Below are 22,133 nucleotides of genomic sequence, written 5' to 3'. Positions count from 1 at the left end.
CCGCTCCCCCGCCCCCATCTAACACCAAGCACATCCAGCCTCACACCGCTACAGTCGGGAGCTAAACAGGGAGGGGACACCGGGATCGGAACACTTCAGCCGCCGCTGTGTCGACACAAATCACCACCAGCTTTAACATTTTTTTTTTCTTAACGGAAAAATCGTGAACATAACTGGGGTGCTGGATACCGGGAGGACGGCATGGGAGAGCACACGGCGTTTCTGCTGTTACTGGTGGCGACCTTGACGCTTTCATCCGAGGTGAGTACAGCGGAGAAATCTCTCAGGCTGTGGGAGAGAGTCGGTGAGCCGTCCCCTGGCTCCGCACCTCGGCGGGCCTGTAGCTCCAGCGGGCATCAAACGCACCGCAGCGTCAAATCTGAATAATGACGTAACAAAAATAACGGTTAAAATGTACATGTATGTACCAGACAGAGCTGCGTAGGTTATAATGTTCCACTGATGGCACGAAAGCTATGTAACCGTTACAACCGTGCTGCTACTGAAGATAACATTATTACTAGGCTTTGCCGAGGCCCGCTCTACGTTTGATGCAATAAATTGATTTTCCCTGACAGTTTTGAACATCTTGTTGTATGAGTCCATCGATATGCCAGGTATACAGTGTACACAGATTTACTGCGTAGAATTAGCAAACCAAATAATGTCAGCAATGCTAATTTACCAAGGCCTACCGTTAGATGTCAGTGATTGACATCTTGGTCCTGCCATGTTGGACATGTTTTGGTTCATATTGGGGTGATTTTTTTGTAAGGTAGCTCTGTATTATACTCTGTTATAATAGTTAGTCGCTGTTATCTTTTTATTGCTAGTTGTATAGCTAAGTTAAGTCACCTAACTAGTGCAGTGAATAAAGAGCTAATGTTAGCTAGGTTTTTCCAGAAAATTACACGGATTGGCATGGCAACCACTATGGGCTAACATAAGGTCGTATCCGTGTTCAGTCAGTGTGTTCTGTTTCAAATCTTTCAAACAAACCAGTCAAGTCACCAGCTATACCTGACAAACACAACACAAGCAGTTCAGCTTTGATGTAAATAACTAACGTTACCCTCTGACGCCGACGGAGGTTTTTAGCAATGCTTATGTGAAGTGTTATTTGGTGGCCCACTTGGTCGACCTGGCCTACTTGATCCAGTCCAGCAGCGTTGAAGCTGCAGGGTGGTGATATTGCTGAGGAGAATGGAAAAAGGATGCAGGCAGCCTTTTTAGTTTGACACAAGCAAGATGGCGCCTACAGCTTGCTGCTGCTGCTGTGCTGGACCAGAGAGAAATACACAGCTTAGGACCAGCTGGAAATAGAACCTGCATTGTAATATGCAAATCATTAGATGCATACTGCTGTTTTCTCATTACCATGCTGCATTTAGGGGTGCAAGTAATTTAGGGAAAGTGATTCTATAGTGCAGGCTCAATCTAATAACACACCTACTGTAGCTTTCCCACCCAAACCAAGCCCCTGCCTGCTGCAGTGAAAAATGTCTCTACAGAATTATGCAGGACACATTATTTGATGTAGCATTCATGAACTTTACTCACCATATGCCACACCTGTGATTGTCCTGAGATACTATAGCTGTACTATTTGGGTGGGACTTACCATGTTCACTATACTATTCCTGTTATATTACTTTAGTTTATGGCAGAACTATCTAAACACAAATAACATCTATTATCTTATGGCATATGGTTTATATATGTGTGTGTGTGTGTGTGTATATATATATATATTATGGTATATATGTATTATTTTTGTAGTATTCTAAGTTTGCCATTTTCCATAGGGTTCATATGATAAGTCTGGTGAGATTTGTTTTATAGCTTACCCATTTAATCTAGTTAAATCCACCCATTGTGTTGCATTGTATTGTATGTCTGTGCTGCATGTTTTTTAGGCTGCAGTCTGAGTCACGATAGAAAGAGTCACACTGGCCCTGCAGCAGCAATGCCTGGATGTGATAACCTTTCTGCACTGTCATGGTCTGCTGGCACACTCCCCTACAGTCACACAGGAGTGTTTTTAAACTTTTTCTTTGATCTAAGACCAGGTCAGACTGGTTATCACAGTGTAATCCTACACAGATAAGCATAGGAGCAATTTACTGGTTGCACACTGCTTGAAATGACTATGCCTTGTGGCTTAAATGTTTTTACAATGAACTTGATTTGAAGGACATTAGCCAGTGATATGTAGGATGAACAGCTGCAAATGGGCTGATGATACTCAGACTCATGTGATATGAAACACAGGTGTTAGGATTCTGGTTCACAGAATGAGTAAGATGGAAGTGCCATTATGCAAGGCGCTCAAGTAAAAAAAAAAGATTTTCACATTATGCAACATTATGCAATGGGCTGATAAGGTGATTTATCCCACCCTGGCTCACATGAGGCTAATGTTATGCAGATCTTAACAGGCAAACATAGCATCACGTTGGAATAAGTAATTTAAAGACTGGCAGCAGATGGCTTGGTTCCTAGCGTATTGTCAGCTTGCAGCATCAGTGTTTTTTTTATGTCTGCCAGAAAAATAGAAGGCAGAGAAGCCAAAACACATTGAGACTTCCTCCAATTGTTTCCCCAAATACAAAGGAAGGAAAATGGTAGTGCAGCTATGTCCTATTGGACAGTAGAAGGCAAAGGCTGGCTGAGTTGAAAGAAGAGGTTGTTTGCACCTCATATTCACTGAAGTTTGGTAGCCTGTGGTTCAGTATGTTTCTCCACTCTTTGCTATAATAGGCCATATGGTCATCCCTACACTAAATACTCATTGCACTTTCTCTAATATAGGAAATGAATAAAACCTCATAAGACAGGCTAACAAAGGGCGCATGTGCTGCCCTGTGGATAGCTCTCTGGCTTTTGGGCTCAAAGGGATGAAACTAAGTATCTTTCCCTGCTTAGGCTTAAACCAGTAGTAATGTAATTCATTTATTTACATAATACCTTAAATGCATAGTGATATACAGTAGAGTAATCTAAAGAAGCCTTATAATTCACTAATCCCAGTACTACAAAGAGAAACAGATGTATGTGCAGGATTGTATGTAAAAGGACGTAGAATAAATTGAGAGGGACTTAATATACATAAGCTGCATCAGGAGATATTTACGTTTTAAGCTATACTTTAGCGAGTTTGGTATATTTAACCTTCATCATTGTTCTCTCTTTCCCCTTGTCCGTCCAGGTGCCTGCTGATGACTCTGTGGGTTTGCTAACTGAGCCCGAGGTGGCCATGTTCTGTGGGAAGCTCAACATGCACATCAATGTGCAGAGTGGCAAATGGGAGTCTGACCCCTCTGGCACCAAGAGCTGCATCGGCACCAAGGAGGGCATCCTGCAGTACTGCCAAGAGGTATTTAAACAGAGTGAGACAACAATGCAGAGACAGAGAAACAGATATGGACAGAGAGAGATAGACAGCAAGTAGACAGGAAAGCACATGAAAAATCTCACACGTTTCTCCAGGTGTACCCAGAGTTGCAGATCACAAATGTTGTGGAGGCCAACCAGCCCGTCAGCATCCCGAACTGGTGCAAGAAAGGCCGCAAGCAATGCCGCAGTCACACACACATTGTGGTGCCGTACCGCTGCCTGGGTAAGCAGTTTTAATGACACAGGTGTATGTTACGAAGTGTGTTTGTGTGTATGGATATACTAACTACTTGTAATGAGCAAAGGCATTTTTATGTTGCAGTTGGGGAGTTTGTGAGCGACGCCCTGCTCGTTCCTGACAAGTGTAAGTTCCTGCACCAGGAGCGTATGGACCAGTGTGAGAGCCACCTGCACTGGCACACTGTAGCCAAAGAGGTGAGGACAGACAATAAGACAACATTCATGTCAGTGTATGAACTTCATATTGTATGTTATGTTCCCAAAATCATTATATCTGCTGGTGGCTTTTTCTTTGTACGTCTTCCTTTTCTGTGTGGTCTTCTGTAGGCTGAATGACTCAGCACCCCCACCCCCCCCACTCGGCTGTCAACCTTCTCTGCCACGTCTCTGTTCTGATTTGTGTTCCTTTTATCCTCGTTCCTTTCTGATTGTTCATTAATGTGCAGTCACCCACAAAGACAATTGTCTGTCAAACATTAATTTTTTTAAACCTCTGTTATAATAAATATTCTGTGTGGGGCTACGCTCCTTATCTCCAGTCACCAAGGTTTACCACAATAAGCTCTCATATCCTTATGATTGAATGCTGTGTGGTTTCATTTTGGTTGTTATACATGAGTGTTAAAAGCCTTTCAAGCACTGTAGGAAGTTCTGATTAATGTTTGTTATTAAAATTAGTCCTGCGGAGACCGCTCCATGAATCTCCATGACTACGGGATGCTGTTGCCATGTGGTATCGACCGTTTCCGAGGGGTGGAGTTTGTCTGTTGTCCGGTGGAGGCAGAACGAGATGCGGACAGCACGGAGCTAGAAGGGGAGGAGTCAGACGTCTGGTGGGGCGGAGCTGAGGCCGAATACTCTGATAACAGGTATCATCGCTCGCACACAGTCATCACCATTCATCCAGTCTGATGGACACACACACTTGTTGATACATAGACTGAACCAACCGCTCTCCCTGCAGCATGTCACGTCCGGCAGACACAGAGCCTGCCACCGCTGAGGATGATGAGGACGAGGATGAAGAGGCGGACACGTTTGAAAGGGATGAGAACGGAGATGGCGATGAAGATGACGAGGAAGAGGAAGGCGACGACGTGACCGATGAACGGGATAGCGATGAGCGCAATGCTAACGTTGCCATGACAACCACCACCACCACCACCACTGAATCAGTTGAGGAAGTCGTTCGAGGTAAGAAATCAAGTGGACACACAGCCTTTGTTTACATGTATTCATTTATTGTTTTGTTGATTATATAACAAGTGACCATGAAATTCAGAAGAGCACATTTTGCATTCATTTTAATTTGATATTTCATTTGCGTTTGCCTATGTGTACATATATCTCAGCCGTTTGTTGGGCTCGTGCTGAGTCAGGCCCGTGTCATGCCATGCTGGAGCGTTGGTTCTTCATGCCTGAGAAGGGCCGCTGTGCTCCCTTCTTGTTTGGGGGCTGTGGGGGCAACAGGAATAACTTTGAGTCGGAGGAGTACTGCCTAGCTGTCTGCAGCAGCTCGTGTAAGTCCCAGGACCGGAGCCGTCTAAACCCTGAAGCGTCCATGCCACGAGCCTGATTCCTGTCCTCACACTGCTGCAGATTGTCTCTTTGTCTCATTCACTTTCTCTGTCTCTCCCTGTCCTGAGTGTCTGATGGCTCTTAACCACTCGGAGCACTGACAAGGGGATTCGGTTGCTTGTCTTCCAGTCTTGTGTTGAGTATTATTTCTGAGCAAGATAAACATATCTTTAAATGGAAAGGCAAAGTAGAGAGGAGAAATAACAACATAGTTTTGTTTGTGTACCTTTCACGGAAAGCCAAGAAAATGTCTTTAAATTTGTGGAAAAGATGAAGCAAACTGGTAGTCCTTGACATAAATGATAAGGCAGATGATTTTCCATATTTGTCTAATTGTCAACAAATCCAATGAAAAAACTTAAACCAACAATGTTTCTCAATACTTTCGAACTCTGCCCTGTCTGTGGCTCTCAGCCCCAAGCTCATTCCTTCCCAAAATAGACATACTGTAAATCTTTAAAAATGGGTCCCAAATATATATTATTGTTTAAAAAGGCTCAGTAATTTCCTCAAATAGTTTTTAGCTAATGTTACTATAGTAATAAATAGAGCATCTGTTGGGGTTAATACACATTTGGTTCTCTAGTTAGTATTTGCAGCAACCAGTACGATGAATGTGGGATTTACTTAAAAACTAAACCACAGTGCCCACGTTGATCGTACAGAAGGGACATGTCATGCCAACAGTGTGGCTCATTGATGGATTTGTAATGTTTTTGGCACAGAGGAATAATAAGCTATATCAGGCTTCGACTACAGAGACAATACTTGTTAGTCGGATCAATTAATTGATGGTTTTGGTCTCTTTTCGTGGGATTTGTTGACAGTAAGATATATAGAATATCACCAGCTGTATCCTTTTTAAGAAGCTTCGAGACCAGACATTTAACTTCAGTAGAGTCAGTAGTTTAACTGATGATGTTTGAACAAAGTATTTAATGAAAATAAAACATGTAAAGACAAGCAGATCAAGTGAGTGTACCTGTTGGAAAGCAGCCATGACGCTCTAGTAGTCATTCACTTCAAAATCATTAAATTACTAATTTCGTCATTTTCTAACCAGTAACTGATACTTCTTACAGCATGTGGACGAGGCAGCGTAAATACTGAACCTTGACTGTCAGTGTGCGTCTGCATGCATTTCTATACACACGAGTGTTTGCATGCCTTGCGGTTGCAAGGTCTTGTGTCTGCTGCTGCAGCTCTGTAGTAGTCTGACCTGGCAGTTGTGGGTCTCTAACGATGTCATCCACATGTCTTAACCAGCTGAGTGTTGCAGTGTGTTGATGGCCATAGTGTGTGCGTGTATATGTGTGTGAATGGAGGAGGTGCGTTGTTAAAGGTTAACGGGTTGATTTGCTGTCTCCACACAGTGAACCACCACACTCCTCAGTGGTGCAGAGTCTGCCCTGATCTTGACTTGGCACTTTTCATCTTATCTCCAGGCCCACATAAAATAAAGACATGGGCACAACACGTGTACTGGGAAACTAATCAGCCTTTGTTCCCTGATAACCTGTGTGTCTTTAATACCAGTATTTGTGTTTATATTAAAACAACTTTCTGTACCTAACCTATCGTATGTTTTAAATGCACTTGTTTAAACTTGTTGTCTTTTCATCGATGACTGTTGTCTATGTGTCTTTAGCTGCAATACTGAAACTGTGTTGCCTCTATGGAATGCATTGTGTGTTTCAGACGCACTGGGATCAGTGTTTTTCCTGTTTTTACCTTTCATGCATCCTCTTTACCTGTACTCTTAATACCCTCTGAGTTGCTCTGCCTCATATCATACTGTTTTCTCCCCTGACCTATATTTGATAACTCCAGTGCCCACCATGGCCCCCAGTCCTCCTGACGCCGTGGATCGGTACCTCGAATCTCCTGGGGACGACAATGAACACTCTGACTTCCAGAAGGCCAAGGAAAGCCTGGAGGCCAAACACCGTGAAAGGATGTCCCAGGTACGTTTGTGTGTCAGGTGTTGACATTTCTCTCTGGGATTTTGTCCTCTCAAGGTGTCCAAATGTCTCATCTGACGTGACAAAGCCTGCATTTGTCAGTATGTAATGGTTGCTTTTGTCCCTGATGTGACGCTCTTTATGTCCAGGTGATGAGGGAGTGGGAAGAGGCTGAGAGACAGGCCAAGAACCTTCCTCGCGCCGACAAGAAAGCTGTTATCCAGGTAGGACACACACCACAACTTCTGTATTTGTGTAGATTTTATACCATCATTTGTAATTGTCAAAGGTTTGTTATGAAAACAATATCTTGAAAAGTCGATGTACGAGAGGGATTAAAATCCAATCCTTCAGATTTAATTGGATTGCATAAAAATAGGTGTGACAGTGAATATGGATTGACATGGAGCTGTAGTGATATACCTGCGCTGTTAGATCAGGAGGATGAGGATGAGGATTTTGCCAACTGATTTTTTTTTTAACTGAACTTTATTTATTGATTTTCAAAACAGATAACCAGTGGCATGTCAACAATTGGCATGTCGAGCTTCAGATTTTTTTGCCAACTGATTTGCCAACTTATTGCTCTGCTGGCTGCTATGACCCACGAGCTTAGTCAAGTGTGGTTTTATTTATCACAATATTTGATCACTTTTGATTGTATAAATGTATGTATAATATATGTACAAAAATATTTTAACATATTATAGGATGAGAAAAGAGTGATTTTTTTTTTTTTTTGGAATAAAAACACTCACAAATAATTTATTTGCCATATATTTGACACTAAGAGATAACCATGAACACGGGGACACCGGATTAGAATTTGGAAAATATATTTTTTATTTCACAGTGTTTAGTATCGGCCATTAACTTGATAATCACTTTAACAAGATTCTAAAAGTGAAAAACATGACTATGAAAAAAAACCTGCCTTTTAATGTCTGATCATATTTTTAAAGAAAAACATGTATTGAAATACCTTTTTATGTCAGAACAACAACATCAGAAAGGAAATGTTATCTTATTTGAAAGCAAAACGAAATGTGACAATTTTGTATCCAAGTATCAAAATTATTTTAGCAGCATGATTGCTGCTTGAAAACTATAACTATACAACAACGGTTGGTATTTATCATGTACCATATTTGCAGCACTTCCAGGAAAAGGTGGAGGCTCTGGAGCGGGAGGCAGCAGGAGAGAGGCAGCAGCTGGTGGAAACCCACATGGCCCGGGTTGAAGCTCTGCTTAACAGCCGCCGACGCCTGGCTCTGGAAAATTACCTGAGTGCTCTACAGGCCAACCCTCCACGGGTACACACACGCGCATACACATGTCCACTCTGAAGTTTATATAGAATAAAAAACAAGTGTAATAATCTCACTAACACCACACAACACTGCCACCTCCAGGCTCGTCAGGTGTTGAGCCTGCTGAAGAAGTACGTCCGAGCAGAGCAGAAGGACAGGCAGCACACGCTGAAACATTACGAGCATGTCCGCACAGTTGATCCCAAGAAGGCTGCACAGATCCGACCTCAGGTACTCACACACATGCAGTCAAAACCCTTTAGCTGTAGCAAACCTTTTAATGTGAAGGATTTTAAATGCTCGCATTGGTACATTTTTAGTATGACCTAAAATCAAATTATATATTTGTGTAGAAAATTATGATTTCAGAATTGGACTGGAACTTCTTCACTTTCTTCTGACCTTTAGGTTTTGACCCACCTACGTGTGATTGATGAGAGGACGAATCAGTCATTGGGTCTGCTCTACAAAGTGCCCAGTGTGGCGAATGAGATCCAAAACCAAGTCTGTAAGTGTTGGCTTCATACTTCTTACTAACTGTATGAATGACTTGTTATACATCTTCACCCTGAGTCACGGTATGATGATACTATTTTGTATCTAAATGCTATTAAACATTACAGTATCATAAAAATGCTTTTTAAAAATCGTGTCTCCTCATAAGGGAACAGTCTTGGAAATGCAAATACAATACTTTTTCCCATTTAATTCCCTTTATTATAATTTCCCTTTTCTTGTATGCAAATAACAATACATCCCATCAGTAATGACGCATATGGAGAACAATATAACTGACACACAGAGAAGATTAAAGAAATATATTTATCGTGTTTTACCTCATTTACAATAAACAATTTCATTGATGACCATTTTCCAAAGCTTACTATTATTGTTTTTTGTAAATTTATTAATGTTTTCCACTAATTTCTAGATAGACACGGTTTTTAGTTATTGTCAGTATTAGAGCTGAAACAATTAGTTGATTGATTAGTCGATCAACAAAAAAACTAATCTGCAACAATTTAGATAATAGATCAAGCGTTTTTAAGAACAAATGCCAAAAATTCACTAGTTTCAGCCTCTCAAATGTGAATATTTTCTGATTTTCTTTGTCTGTTATGATAGTAAACTGAATATATTTTGGTTTTGGCCTGTTGGTCTGACAAATAAAGATATTTAAAGATGTTGCCTTTAACTCTGGGAAATTGTAATTGTGACAATTTTTGATGTTTTCTGACATTTCAGAGACCAATTGATTAGTTGGAAAAATAATCAGCTCATTAAGAGATAATGAAAATAATAGTTAGTAGCAGCCCTCGTCAGTATGCTAAGAAAATTAATTTGCAGAGACATTACACACGTCTTTTATATTTGTCATATTGTTATCCAATGTAGGTGTGTCAAATCAGTCTGTGATCTAGATGAGCTCACATTGAAGTAACATCTAATTAAATGATTAGACCACCTTCTATGTGCAGTGAGACTAGACAGACTTAATTAAGTAGCCCCACAACCTCTTGCGGTGTTGAGTGAGGATGAAGACGAGTTTAACAGCATGTCTGAAGTCCAGTGATGAACGGTGTGCTGATAACACAGCATCTCTACTGTTAGTTTGTCTTCAGTGATCAGGACTCTGTATGGACTTCACCTGGCATGCTCACTCCCACCATTTCTCCCTCCCATCTATCATTAAGCTGTGGCTCTCACACTCTCCTTCTTCTTCCCAGCTGTTATAATGCAGAGAGTTCAGGCGGAGCTGTCTCAGCAAGTCTCTTCCCTGCAGAGCGATGGGCGGGTGAGTCGAGTTGCACCCACTCACATATGCATGGAGTCTCTCCTGTATAAACTGCTCTCTCTCACATATATAAATAGAATCACTCCTGCCTTACAGTGATACAAGACAAAGTCGCACACAACACGGCCATGCACAGAAAGAAACTTAGATGTAAGTGGGGGAATGGTGGATTTAATGCAGAAAGAACAGAGTAGAAAATACCAAAAAGGCAGAGAATAAAATGATTTTTTTTCAGACTTTTAATCACTCAGCTGATCACAGATAGTGGTGATCGGGCACAGTGAATGAATAGATGTAGAGAAATCAAACCGATTCATCTGAAAAATATGATTTCCCAGGAGGATACTGTATCTGAAGGGCAAAAAAGATTTAAACTGTGAGCTCACAGTTGTAGAGATTATGAATTTGTAGTAATTTGGGAGAGTTTTGGGCACATAATTACATCAGCGAGGTTAAGTCCTGTGGGTGATGTCAGAATCACACTACACCTTTTTAGCAGATAATCATCGATATTGGATTACATTTTCAAAGAAAGCCTCCCTGACTGTCCCACAGCGACACGTCCAGATTAATAATCCTCTGTGTTTGCAGGTGGACGGCAGGGTGAGTTACGGTAACGACGCTCTGATGCCTGATCAGGCCTACAGCTCTGCTCCTATGGACCCTGGCCTGGACGGACTGGGCTTCATCCACCCTGAGAGCTTCAACCAGCCCAACACAGAGAACCATGGTAGCACACACACACACACACACACACACACACACACACACACACACACAGACCAAACTTAGTATAGACAAAGATACTTGTTTGAATATCATAAAATGACATACTCACCAATTCAAAATGATTGCAGCTCAATGAAATTAAAACTAATAGAGTATTAACACTCATTAGACAGTTGGAACAACAACAAAATATATATTTATTATTTGTATCATATTTTCTTTATGATTTTTTTTTTCTGCAGTTGAGCCTGTTGATGCTCGTCCAATTCCTGATAGAGGACTCCCCACACGACCTGGTGAGTGTGTGTTTGTGTGTATTTCTGAGGTAATTTTACTGGAGTACACAGGACTGGGCGATTAATCAGTATTACCTTTGATCATGTCTGTATATAATTGTTTAATAACATAATCCTCATACAAGGATAACAAGTTAAAAATGTGCCAAAATCTTCTCATGCTATGAGACCTTTAAGATCTCATAGCATGAGATCTTAAAGGGGCCCTTTTTTTAAAGGTTTACATTCAGTGTTACTCACCAAAATGCAGTGTGTGCATCCTTGAGCTCTAACAAATGTGATGAATGTGTTTCCTTCTTCCTTACTATATATAATTTTAAAAATGATTTAATTGCAAATCATTTTATATCCTGCTGCGCTTCTTTGCGCTTTACCACCAACAACTGACAATCAAGAGTGATACACTCACATAAAGCATATTTTGTGTATGTAGGACAAAACAAATGCTATTTCTCTACTAAATGTCTTTTTACATGAATGGGTCTCCTTTTGTATCAGTATCTGCCCTGAAGCCAGAGGAGATGCCAGAAGTGCGGATGGAGACTGAAGAGAGGCAAAGTGCTGGCTATGAAGTTTACCATCAAAAACTGGTATGAAAACCATTCGAATCACTGCACTCATCAACATGTCATTTATTTTGGTCCTGCATAGGTCTGTGCTTTGTACACACAAATAGCTTCGCTTTTTTAATGGCAGGTGTTTTTTGCTGAGGATGTGGGTTCCAATAAAGGTGCCATTATCGGACTTATGGTTGGAGGGGTTGTCATAGCAACTGTCATCGTCATTACCTTGGTGATGCTGAGGAAGAAACAATATACTTCTATTCATCACGGTGTAATTGAGGTAAAGAAAGGCCTTTATGAATACGTTTGTTTGTGTGAAGTGCAGTACAGAAATACGTGTTTCCAAATGTGTTCATGTGTTTCTCTGCATTAAATAAAATGTTTTTGTTTCACTAATCCCCATAATCTATTATAGGTGGATGCAGCTGTGACACCAGAGGAGCGTCATCTTGCCAAGATGCAGCAAAACGGCTACGAGAATCCCACCTACAAATTCTTTGAGCAGATGCAGAACTAAAGAACTGCTTCTTCAGGCATATCCCAACCCCACACTCTCCCTCGCAGGGTCTGTTCCATTCTGGTCCCTTGGCCTCAGCCCCTATACCTTCAGTCTCTCACCCTGTTAAGAAGGGGAGGAAAGATGTGAAGAGTACTGCAAAGGCTGATTTTTATCTTGTTTGAAAAGTTAGGAAAAGATAAGTGAACTCTTTGTACCAGTTTATGTCTCAGTCGGGGGTTTGGGCCAAAGGAAAATGACATGGAACAAATCCTTCTTAATCCCTGATCCCTAGATTGTACAGAGCAACACTTGATCTTACCTTTACCTGCAATTGGTCAGACAAGGGTTCCCTGTTTCACCTGCACATTTCAGCCAATCACAACAAAAACTTCATAGTGTTTGTACTGAAAACCCTGTTGCTGATTTATATGAAGTCACTGCAGTACTGCGCTCGCAGCTGAGACCAGAAACATGTAAACCTAAGCAGTTTAATTCCCATTCACTCCCTCTTCGCTCCAACTGTTTGTTCCATTTTCCTCAAACCGTCCGACACATCCCTGCTCTCCGATGACAGCTGGGCTGTGTTTGATGACATAACAGCTCTTAGAGCTGACAACGGGGGGAGGGGCTCTCAGAGCGCCTCCTTGCACGATTAAAGCCCAAATGTTTCAGGTTTGTTTTTCAAAAAAGGAGGAAAAAATACAGAAAAAATTATACATAATCAAAATATGTAAAAGTTAAAAAATAATGATTGTTTTGTTTTCTGATTTTTTTATGTGTAATATATAAAGACAGAGATCAGCTTTAAGTATATGTAGTGCATGGCAATATTGATGACAGATACAGTATACTGTATGTTGAGGTCCTCGGGAGCGGCCCTCTTACTAGATATTTTAGCAGGATTGTACATTTCTAGTGTCTTCTTTGTGATCTTGTGATATGAAGAAGAAAAAGAGTATTCAGAATCTGGTCTGCTTTGTTGTCACAAAGACTTGCTTTAACTGAATCTTGGCTCGTTATGCTCATCTCCATGCTTCACTGTTGTGTTAACTGCATGGGCGAAATGCTCTATATGTCATATATGAAGTGTAATAGTATCCGAAAGGAAGATGATTTTGTTACTGTTTGCGTTCTATGCACTCTGTCATTTTGAAAGTCTGATTATTATCACCAAATATTATTGCTGTTAACTCACGCTGTCGCTGCACATTGGGTTTTTATTAGGAGGATATAGGTCAAACTTTATAGAGGTTTTCTGAAAGTATCATTCCAGATTTATCATTCCAATGTCTCTCTTGATAGTAAATATTTGGAAGATGGAGATCCGGCTCTCAGTGGCCTAGTTTCATAATCAAGCTCCACCATCTTTTCCTCCTTGTTCATGTGTTCTTCAGTCTGTCTTTCTAACCCCCATTTGTCCTGTTTATCCTCTCTTTCTGGGTGTGTCAGCAATATTGTACAGTGCAACACTACAATATCTATTTGATAAAAAAAGACAGGACTACAGAGATCAGAACAGTTTTCTAGATGGTCCCATCTCCTCTCCACACACATTCCTTCACCAAATGTCACAAACACGTTCTATTTTTCTACATTTCCTGTGTATACATGTACAGTGCTTCTGTTCGTCCTGTGGTGGATTATTCTGTGTCTGCATATCTGTTGTCAATAGCCCTCACGAAGAGGTGAAGACTTTGCCATCACCACTGGGAGGATGACCACAACTCACATAGAGACACATTTCCTTCTCCCTTAATTAAGTTATTAATGCCACCTCCAGTTAACATGAATGTGACATGCATATTGTGCATTTATACCATAGAAATACAACACATATCACATCTCTACACATTATATCCACACATGTACATGTACACACTAACTGAAGCTCTTAATCAGGTGAATGTTTGTTTTGATGCTCACTCTGGGTGTCTTTGGAGGCTAGCGTTTAAAAAAAAAACAAAAAAAGACGCATTTTTTCTCTCTGTGTAGTTAAATGGACCATTTCGCTTAGAGTAAGAAAAAGCTTTCTACATTCATTATACCATGAATAAAATTTTGAATGTACATACAACTTTCTGGCTGTTTGTCATTTTGCATCTCTTACTATGATGTATACAACAATGAAAATATATTCACATTTCAAAGCTCACAGCTGAAATGACTGAATCACAAACATTAAGAAAAATGCTTGCCCCTTTATTCCCCCTAGTGGACAAAAAAGGGTCCAACAATTTAGGGAACAAACACTAGATAAAATACAAAACAGGTCCTCTATAAATGGAAAATATGAAAATACACTTGTCCTTGTGGCTATCAAAAACATGAAGTGCCAGTATATACAGTGGAAATGATCCTAAACTACAGACAAAGAACACATTACACAAATCTGGGTTTTCGGTCGCACATTCAAGCATTCAGTCACATGCACACAAATGCATTTTTCAGTAATCAGCACAGACAATCGTCCCCGGATCCTGAACACGCGTCTCCTCTTGGTTAGAGTTACAGAAAAGCTAAAAAAAAAAGTTTTTACCTGCCTCAGTCTAACTTGAATCAAACTGTAAAGACAATAACAAAGTTGTTAATCCACAATGATCAGCTTTGCATTTCTGTGCCTAATGAACACAGTTGTGTGGAAAAAGAAGAAGAAAGTTGATTTGATTTCCAATCAGCGGTGGAGAGCAAAGTTTGCCTGTGGCGCGCTGTAGTGCGGCCTCCTTCAACTGTCTTTGTCTAGTGCCGTGGTGGCCAGGGTCACAGTAGTGATGGGCTGACCGATGCCGTGCATCTGCATGCGAGCCAGTTTCTTCTGTTCACACTCGGTCACCAGGTTGTTGAGCTCAGCAGCACTGTAGCCAATCAGAGTTCTCAGGTCGCACACAAACTTGTAGACGAAGCGCTTTCCCTGCACCTTGCTGATCATGTCCCCGTCGTAGTAATACCTAAAGAGAGAAAAGTCAGAATCTCACTACGCAAAGACAACAGAAAATCACACAATTTATAATTATATATACCACCATCATTATTATAAATAATAATAATAATAATAATGATATTCAACAAGCCACCTTGACACACACACACACACACACACACACACACACACACACACACACACACACACATTAAAAAGGCCACTCCACCGTCTTTATACATGAATATCAGTTTACTTGTCATGTTAAGTACCACTCAGCTTGTGAAAAAAGTTGTATAATGTCTTCTGTGGCCCTGGAGGAGCTTTGTCATCGTCATCATCATTTCGGTCTGGCCTTGAGACTTTTTAACAGTTTGTTTGAAAGATGTTTACCAAGCAGAGAGGTTGAAAGGAAAGATGCTGTTGAGTTGCATTGTGGGAAATGTAGGATCCAGTCTTTCTGGAACTTGACCCCCTACTAGGGACTAAAAGTCAGGATATGTCTGCCTCTGCCGCACAGATTTTGACCATTTTTTAAAATCTGTCTCTTCAATTTAATGGAAGTGCAATACTAAGCCACTGGAGCCTTTAAAAAAAATGAAAAGAAACAGAAGCAACAAACCTGAGGGCTCTGCTGAGTTTCTCATAGTTCATAGTAGGCTTGTTCTTGCGCTGGCCCCATTTTTGCGCCACAAGCTCCGGCTGGTTGAGTTTGAACTCGCCCTCTTCGCCCACCCAGGAGATGCAGTCTCTTGCATCCTTGTCTGTCAGCAGTTCCAGCAGGAACTGCCACAACTGTATCTGACCGTTGTTGCCTAGCACCAGAGAGACACAGCATTCAGTGTAAAATGTTATAAATGGTCATAAAAATTACATACACACAACCCTAAGAATGTGGAATCAAAAATTTGTGGCGCGCTTGGAGTAGGGCTGTAAACAACAATTATTATTTTTTAACTGACTAATCTGACAGATTTTTGTTTATTAATCAACTGTTTGGTCTATAAAATGTCAGAAAACTGTGAAAAATGTCTGCAACAATAGTGCCCAATATTGCCAATAAAGCCCAAGATGATGTCTTCAAATTGTTTATTTTGTCTGACTTACAGTCCACAACTCAAAGACAATTACTTTATTATCACATAACACAAAGAAAATCAGCACATTTGAGATTGTTTGGGAGACGAAATGACTGAAACAATTAAATGACTGTCAGAATAGTTGCCATTGTAGATGTCTGTAGATTCACTAATCGATTAATGGATTAATTGTTACAGCCTGGAGCTCTGCCTATTTTCACATCTGTACACACCTGGCCAATCGCTGAGCAAAGCCACATTAGTGTCACCTTGTCAGCTTTGTAAAATTTCAAAATTTGGTGCACAAACCCCCCTACTCGTCTGCTTTTCAGCGATTTCAGGCTGAAAAGTGAATCTGTGGAAGCAAGTCAACTGCTTACATACAAACGACACACAGAGTCCATGTGTGTAGTGTGTACTACCTGTGCGGTTGCCAGGTGAGCTACGCTCTTCTCCTCCTGAAATACGGGGAGTTCTGGGGCCGCGGCTCTGCTTCAATACCTTTATGGCAGTGGGCGTGCTCACTTGAGCCGGGATTATCTGCACAGCTGGAGACAGAGACATAGAAGTTAAAGATTGACAGAATATCAATGATCAAAACAACTGCTAGTGTTTTGGATTGCCTTGGAAAAGTGTGTCAGGCAAAACATCTGGTGCACCCCTGCTCTGTAGTTTTCTCACAGTCCAATAGCTAACTAGCTAGCTAGCATATTTACATCATAGTAAACAGCATTACTCACCAGAGAGATTCACCTGGCTGCTCAAGCAACTCCATGCATGCTCGCCGATTAGTATTTGAATAATGCGTTGACTTTGAATTATATATTATACATCTGTGTCTGATCGGCCCTTTAGGTGTCATGTTGTTAAGTGTAAACATTTTCAAGACCTTTAATTGCCCTTTTGGCAGGTTTTCAATAAAACACTTACGCTGATCAATAGTGACAGTAGCGTCCCCTCCAGACTGGTCCTGGCTTGCCAACACATCTGAAATAAATAATAAGGGATTAGGGCAAATTCTGTGTCAAATTCAAATTCATCATGCCATGATTACTCTCCCAGGTACAAACAAGATGCAACCATAAACAGTGTGTTCAAACTGGAATCACACACTCCTAAAACCTACAACAACTCTATCTGACTTACATTTGCGTAGGAGTTCCAGGTGACTCCAGAGGATCTCTCCATTGGGCACTTTCTGAAGGAACTCATCCTGGCTGAATGAGCAGAGGTCTCGACCTGGGATGTGAATGCTGCCTATTTCCATCTCATCAATGTTAAACTCCTTCATTACCCACACAGCCCAGTGGATCACCTGGTCAGCTGACCAGAGCACAGGGTCTGAGGAGAGAGAGAGAAACCTCATACACTAACAACCATGTTTATTTGTCACCACACTGAGGATTGTTTTTCCCACAGTAATGTATTTTTATTAAAGTGTTCCTCACCATATGGTATGCCCAGGCGAACCTGCTCTTTGCGGTAGCCTTCAAGTGCTGCGGCCCAGCGTGTAACCTGCTCCGACGTCTCATCAGACAGGCCAGATCGCTCCACAGCAATGAGTTGACCCTCCTCCACAAGAGCTCCCTCCTCTCCTGCTGCATCTGGATCAATCACCACCTCTACTGTTTCTACTGGCTTCACAATTTCCAAAATGTTCAACTTCTCCTCACCTGCACAAGAGGAAAGAAAAACACCCAAAAATGAGAGAGGTTTATGTGTATATGTACAAATTTGAATTTGGACACAAACAGCAACATATGACTGTATCTTTGAAGCATCTTATCAGTACCTGGTTTGGTTATAATCTGCAGGCTGAGCTGCACAGTGCCATCTGTCTTTACTCCCTGATCGAAGAGGCTGTGATCAGGGTGAAGCTAAAAAGAAGAACACAACAGATGAATCAGAGATGAAGATACAGCGACAGCAACAACATTATTGAGTCATAACGAGATCTTGATATGGTCCATTTATGTACATTGTTACCTGAATGTCCTGCAAGCAGATCTCATATGCATCCAGTGACATCTGGATACGGGGCTCCAAAAGCTTCTTCAAATTGCCAATGGGCTCACTGATGTCGATATCTTGTTGAATCAAATCTGACGCAGTGATGGTCTGCTCCTCCACACTATAGGTAAAAGATGAGAGGGAAAAGAACTGTAAATGTGTAGTTACTGCATGTTCAAGAGTATGCAATTTATAATAACCATGATCTTGCTTACCCTTCCTCCAGACATGCTTGTTTCTCCCGTTCATCGATCTCAATCTCTATCATCTCTTCTGGTTCACTTTTAGACATTCTGTTTTATGCAGAGCCAAGCTGTAGGAAAGTAATGAAAGATATGTTTAACTGTAATTCATACATATTATAACATAACAATCACTTAACAGGACAAAAAACAACAAAACACAATCCAAAAACACCAAAAACAATGGCTTAAAAAACAATGATCACAATATTTGACAATTTATTCCCAAACGCAGTATTAATTGCAGTGGTACTGAAACAAAATGAATTGACAACAATTTTGTCAATCAGCTGATCATTTAAATAATTTATCAAGCAAACATGCCAAATTCTCTCTTGTTCCTGCCTCTCAAATGCAAGAATTTTCTGCTTTTTCCTGTTTTATATTATATTAAAGATTTTTGGGTTTCAGATAAAAACCAACTAATTTGAAGACATCACCTTGGGCTCTGGGGAATTTTCACTATTTTCAGACATTTCAGAACCCAAGCAATTAATAAAAACCAAACAATAGATTAACTGATAATGATTCTGACAAATAAATGTTAGGTGCAGCCCTAAATTGTTGAGCTATTTAGTTGTAGTTCACGCCACTGTCAAATTAATAGGGCCCTCAATTCTATTCAACACACTACATACATGCAGGTACAGCCCAATGTGATGTTATTAAATGTTATTTCTTATTTTGTCCGACCAACAGTCAAAAACCCCTAAAATATTAAATTTACAATAAAGCAACACCAAGAAATGTAGGAAATTGTCACATTTGAAATTGCATTTTTGCTTGAAAAATGATTTTTTTATTAATTGAACCAATAGTTGCAGTTATTCTTTTCATAATGCCATAAAGATGTTAAAATATTAAAAACATTGACTTTAACACTATAGTTTCGCTAAATAACACAGATACACTACAGCTCACTGCAAGAAAGAAAATGCTAGTGAATTTTCATTTATTATTCTGTAATTGAAAGGTTTAGTAGCACAAACAACATCACAAAGTTTCAACAGTTGATGTCTCAATAATAAAGAATATTTCGGCTTCAGTATGTAAATGCGTGGCAGTGGGTTAAAGGTCCACGATGTAAATATGAAACAGCACTTTGGGGATTTCTATTATAAAGGCCTCTCAGCCCCGACTCCTCATTGGCCGTCTGGGACAGTTCACTGACTGCTCCAACTGCTAACGTTAGCCAACTCGAGGGCGAGGCTTTGGCGTCTAAAGGCCAACTGATAGGCCATTAGTTACCAAAAATAGTGACCAAACATAACTGCACATCATTAACGCATGTTGGGAAAACACATAGAACTAAGATTTATACAGCAGGCTACACGTGTCGATACACTGAAGCTGATCTACAATGAAGCAAGTTAGCTACAATTTTGCAAGCGAAAGCACCGAGGGGCGAGGAAGCCCATTACACAACCGTTGGTCCCCGCGTGCTAAAGAACGGTTAAAATATCCTAAAAACGCATTGCGCGTCATAACCGAAATAAATCTTTGTTAAATCACACTTTAACGCTGCACGTAGAAAACTTTTAAAACGGAAATAGAATAAACGGAAACAAAACAGCATAGGGCAAATGGAAAGGAGCCGGAAATCCTGGCTAAGGTTTACAGCGTTGCAAGACTTCCGAGAGCAGCCGTGATAAATACGACACAAGCGTCAAAGGAAAACTAACACCGCAGAGCGACTGCAGTGTTGCTAATACTCTGAAACAACGCTCAGTTGAACACAAACTGCAACTATACAGAGAAGTATGGACTAAAAAGCGGTATTTATCGTATCTGGATGTATACGCACTGTGTTTGTGGCTGGACGGTGATCAGTGCCACGGCAGCCTCTCCGCTTCACTGTCTGCTCAGCTTTACTGTTAGCAACCCAGCTAACACTGAACTGGTATAATGGAGTTTGTCCTTAAAAAAAACTAACGTTATTTCTATTTTCCAGATAACTAGAAAGCATCAGGAGCAGCCGTCGAAGCTGTGGTAGGCAGCGTAAGACTAGCTTTAAGGGAAGTTGGCTAATGCTCTGTGTTTTTATGACTTTCTTGAAGGTAGGCGGCCTCTTCCCACTAAGCTAAATAGGAATCGACAACAGCTAGCTAGCTAGCGAGTGAGCTACAAAATAGCGGGAAGAGTCCAAGCACGACAAACAGACCCCTTACATCACAATTTAGGACTTTCTTCAAAACAAGCACACCTGTCCCCGAAATATCCATACCTCTTAAAATCCAGGCCTTGAAAGATGTTGAAATATGTGGTAGGCAGCCAAAATTCACACAGTCGAGTCGTATCATGCAAGTTTTTGGTCAACTACACACACACTACTACACTGCGAGGAGGGGCGGAGACTAACTGGCAAGACAGTTACCCTAAAACTTATATGGAAAATACAAAAGGTTGAGATTCCTGCGATTTTAGCGTGGACTAGATTGACGTTATCATAATTTTGGATCGTGCTCTCAGTATAAATGTGTGTCCAGCAGATTAGTTTGGTGTTTTTAAAAAGTATGCATACATGGTTTCCCATCTTTAAATGTCATGGTAGTCAGTCACCCGTTTAGATTGATTACCCACACTGCAGGTCTTTCACAAAATATCCCCACCAATTACACCAAGTAACTAACATGCTGTGTGTACTCCAAGCATTGGTTTTTATTGTGAAGTTCCGTGTGTTTCCTACAAGCTGTTTAAATGAAAAGAAAGCCTAGTGAATGACTAAAAGTCAAATATGAGGTGGATCTGTAAAACTAGGCCAATAGTTTGAAATAAACTATTTTAAATATTTGCAACTGGGCAGGGATTAGCCTGCTGGGCAGCCCTGGAGCAAACATGAGCTGTTTGCCCCTATGCCTCCCACTACACACATTCACCAAACACAATTTGAAACCAACCAGTTTTCCTTTGTTTAAGAATCAGAATCAGAAATACTTTATTGATCCCAGAGGAGAAACTCTTTATTACAGCAGCTCACCTTTATGTCAGTGCACACAGGAAAAAGTACTAGCAAAAAATATAATACAATACACTATAATACAGGTAGAATATGGACCATGTAAGCACAACATATTAAAGGTATACATAAACTCAATACTAGGTACAAATGCAGGGCCACCTTAGGCCACAATTTCAGTAATTCAGTTGCACTTTGTGCAGTTTTTAATCCAGCCTGTAAAGAATAGGCTCGGCAAACTGTGATGATCAGTGACACATGTTCTTAACAATGACAAATAAAACGGCCCGTCCACCACCAAGCTCTTCATTTCCCTTAATATACAGTATCCTGACTCCTGAACTTGTTGAATCATAGGTAGGTTTGTCCTGTTGCATTTATGTTTTTCTGCAATTAAATATTATCTGAAGGACAAACAAATGTCTGTTTATGAGTTGCAGTCATGTTTCTAACTCTTGATTGAATTTTCTCAAGTTAAATCCACAGAAGTGTCAAGTTTACTAAATAAACTTATCTTGATGAAACCAATGTGGTCTTGCTTGTGGCTTTAATCATTTGACAA

The 22,133-nt window shown here is 40.6% G+C and overlaps 2 protein-coding genes across 4 annotated transcripts; one reads left to right on the top strand and one right to left on the bottom strand.

The window, feature by feature from the left end:
• Window positions 1-31: 31 nt before the first annotated feature.
• On the top strand, window positions 32-14,441 carry LOC122885470 (amyloid-beta A4 protein). Of its 2 annotated transcripts, XM_044216582.1 has the most exons (18): window positions 48-261; window positions 3,209-3,376; window positions 3,490-3,619; window positions 3,719-3,831; window positions 4,315-4,505; window positions 4,601-4,830; window positions 4,989-5,156; window positions 7,045-7,178; window positions 7,325-7,399; window positions 8,330-8,488; window positions 8,588-8,716; window positions 8,894-8,993; window positions 10,213-10,280; window positions 10,872-11,010; window positions 11,252-11,305; window positions 11,804-11,895; window positions 12,002-12,148; window positions 12,284-14,441. In XM_044216582.1, exons 1-18 carry the CDS (start codon window positions 202-204, stop codon window positions 12,383-12,385), a joined length of 2,259 nt encoding a protein of 752 aa, XP_044072517.1. In that variant the 5' UTR covers window positions 48-201; the 3' UTR covers window positions 12,386-14,441. The 2 variants fall into 2 exon arrangements, with proteins under 2 accessions (XP_044072518.1, XP_044072517.1); XM_044216583.1 differs by lacking the exon at window positions 4,989-5,156 and having other exon boundaries at window positions 32-261.
• A 104-nt stretch (window positions 14,442-14,545) lies between these two features.
• Window positions 14,546-22,049, bottom strand: gabpa (GA binding protein transcription factor subunit alpha). 2 transcript variants are annotated; one of them, XM_044216586.1, is made up of 10 exons: window positions 20,840-22,049; window positions 18,589-18,686; window positions 18,350-18,494; window positions 18,156-18,240; window positions 17,812-18,036; window positions 17,510-17,704; window positions 17,294-17,350; window positions 16,786-16,911; window positions 15,907-16,099; window positions 14,546-15,312 (listed from the first exon to the last, which is right to left on the bottom strand). In XM_044216586.1, the coding sequence occupies exons 2-10, from the start codon at window positions 18,663-18,665 to the stop codon at window positions 15,090-15,092; spliced, it is 1,326 nt and encodes a 441-aa protein (XP_044072521.1). In that variant the 5' UTR covers window positions 18,666-18,686; window positions 20,840-22,049; the 3' UTR covers window positions 14,546-15,089. The 2 variants fall into 2 exon arrangements, with proteins under 2 accessions (XP_044072521.1, XP_044072522.1); XM_044216587.1 differs by lacking the exon at window positions 20,840-22,049 and adding an exon at window positions 20,420-20,794.
• Between the last annotated feature and the right edge of the window lie 84 nt (window positions 22,050-22,133).

The sequence above is a fragment of the Siniperca chuatsi genome, linkage group LG12, assembly GCF_020085105.1.
Source record: "Siniperca chuatsi isolate FFG_IHB_CAS linkage group LG12, ASM2008510v1, whole genome shotgun sequence".
NCBI classification, from domain to species: Eukaryota; Metazoa; Chordata; class Actinopteri; order Centrarchiformes; family Sinipercidae; genus Siniperca; species Siniperca chuatsi.
The sequence above is the reverse complement of the archived record's forward strand: the minus strand, read 5'-3'. Positions and strand labels throughout refer to the sequence as shown.

Bases quoted from the DNA above. Each gene is read 5' to 3' on its own strand.
- LOC122885470 (XM_044216582.1), top strand. From the start codon at position 202: ATGGGAGAGCACACGGCGTTTCTGCTGTTACTGGTGGCGACCTTGACG. The intron at 8,489-8,587 runs GTACACACACGC...TGCCACCTCCAG, and splicing joins TACAGGCCAACCCTCCACGG to GCTCGTCAGGTGTTGAGCCT. The intron at 11,306-11,803 runs GTGAGTGTGTGT...CTTTTGTATCAG, and splicing joins AGGACTCCCCACACGACCTG to TATCTGCCCTGAAGCCAGAG.
- gabpa (XM_044216586.1), bottom strand. From the start codon at position 18,665: ATGTCTAAAAGTGAACCAGAAGAGATGATAGAGATTGAGATCGATGAA. The intron at 18,037-18,155 runs GTACTGATAAGA...CCTCTTGTGCAG, and splicing joins GCAGATTATAACCAAACCAG to GTGAGGAGAAGTTGAACATT. The intron at 16,912-17,293 runs GTAAGTGTTTTA...CTCTGTCTCCAG, and splicing joins TACTGTCACTATTGATCAGC to CTGTGCAGATAATCCCGGCT.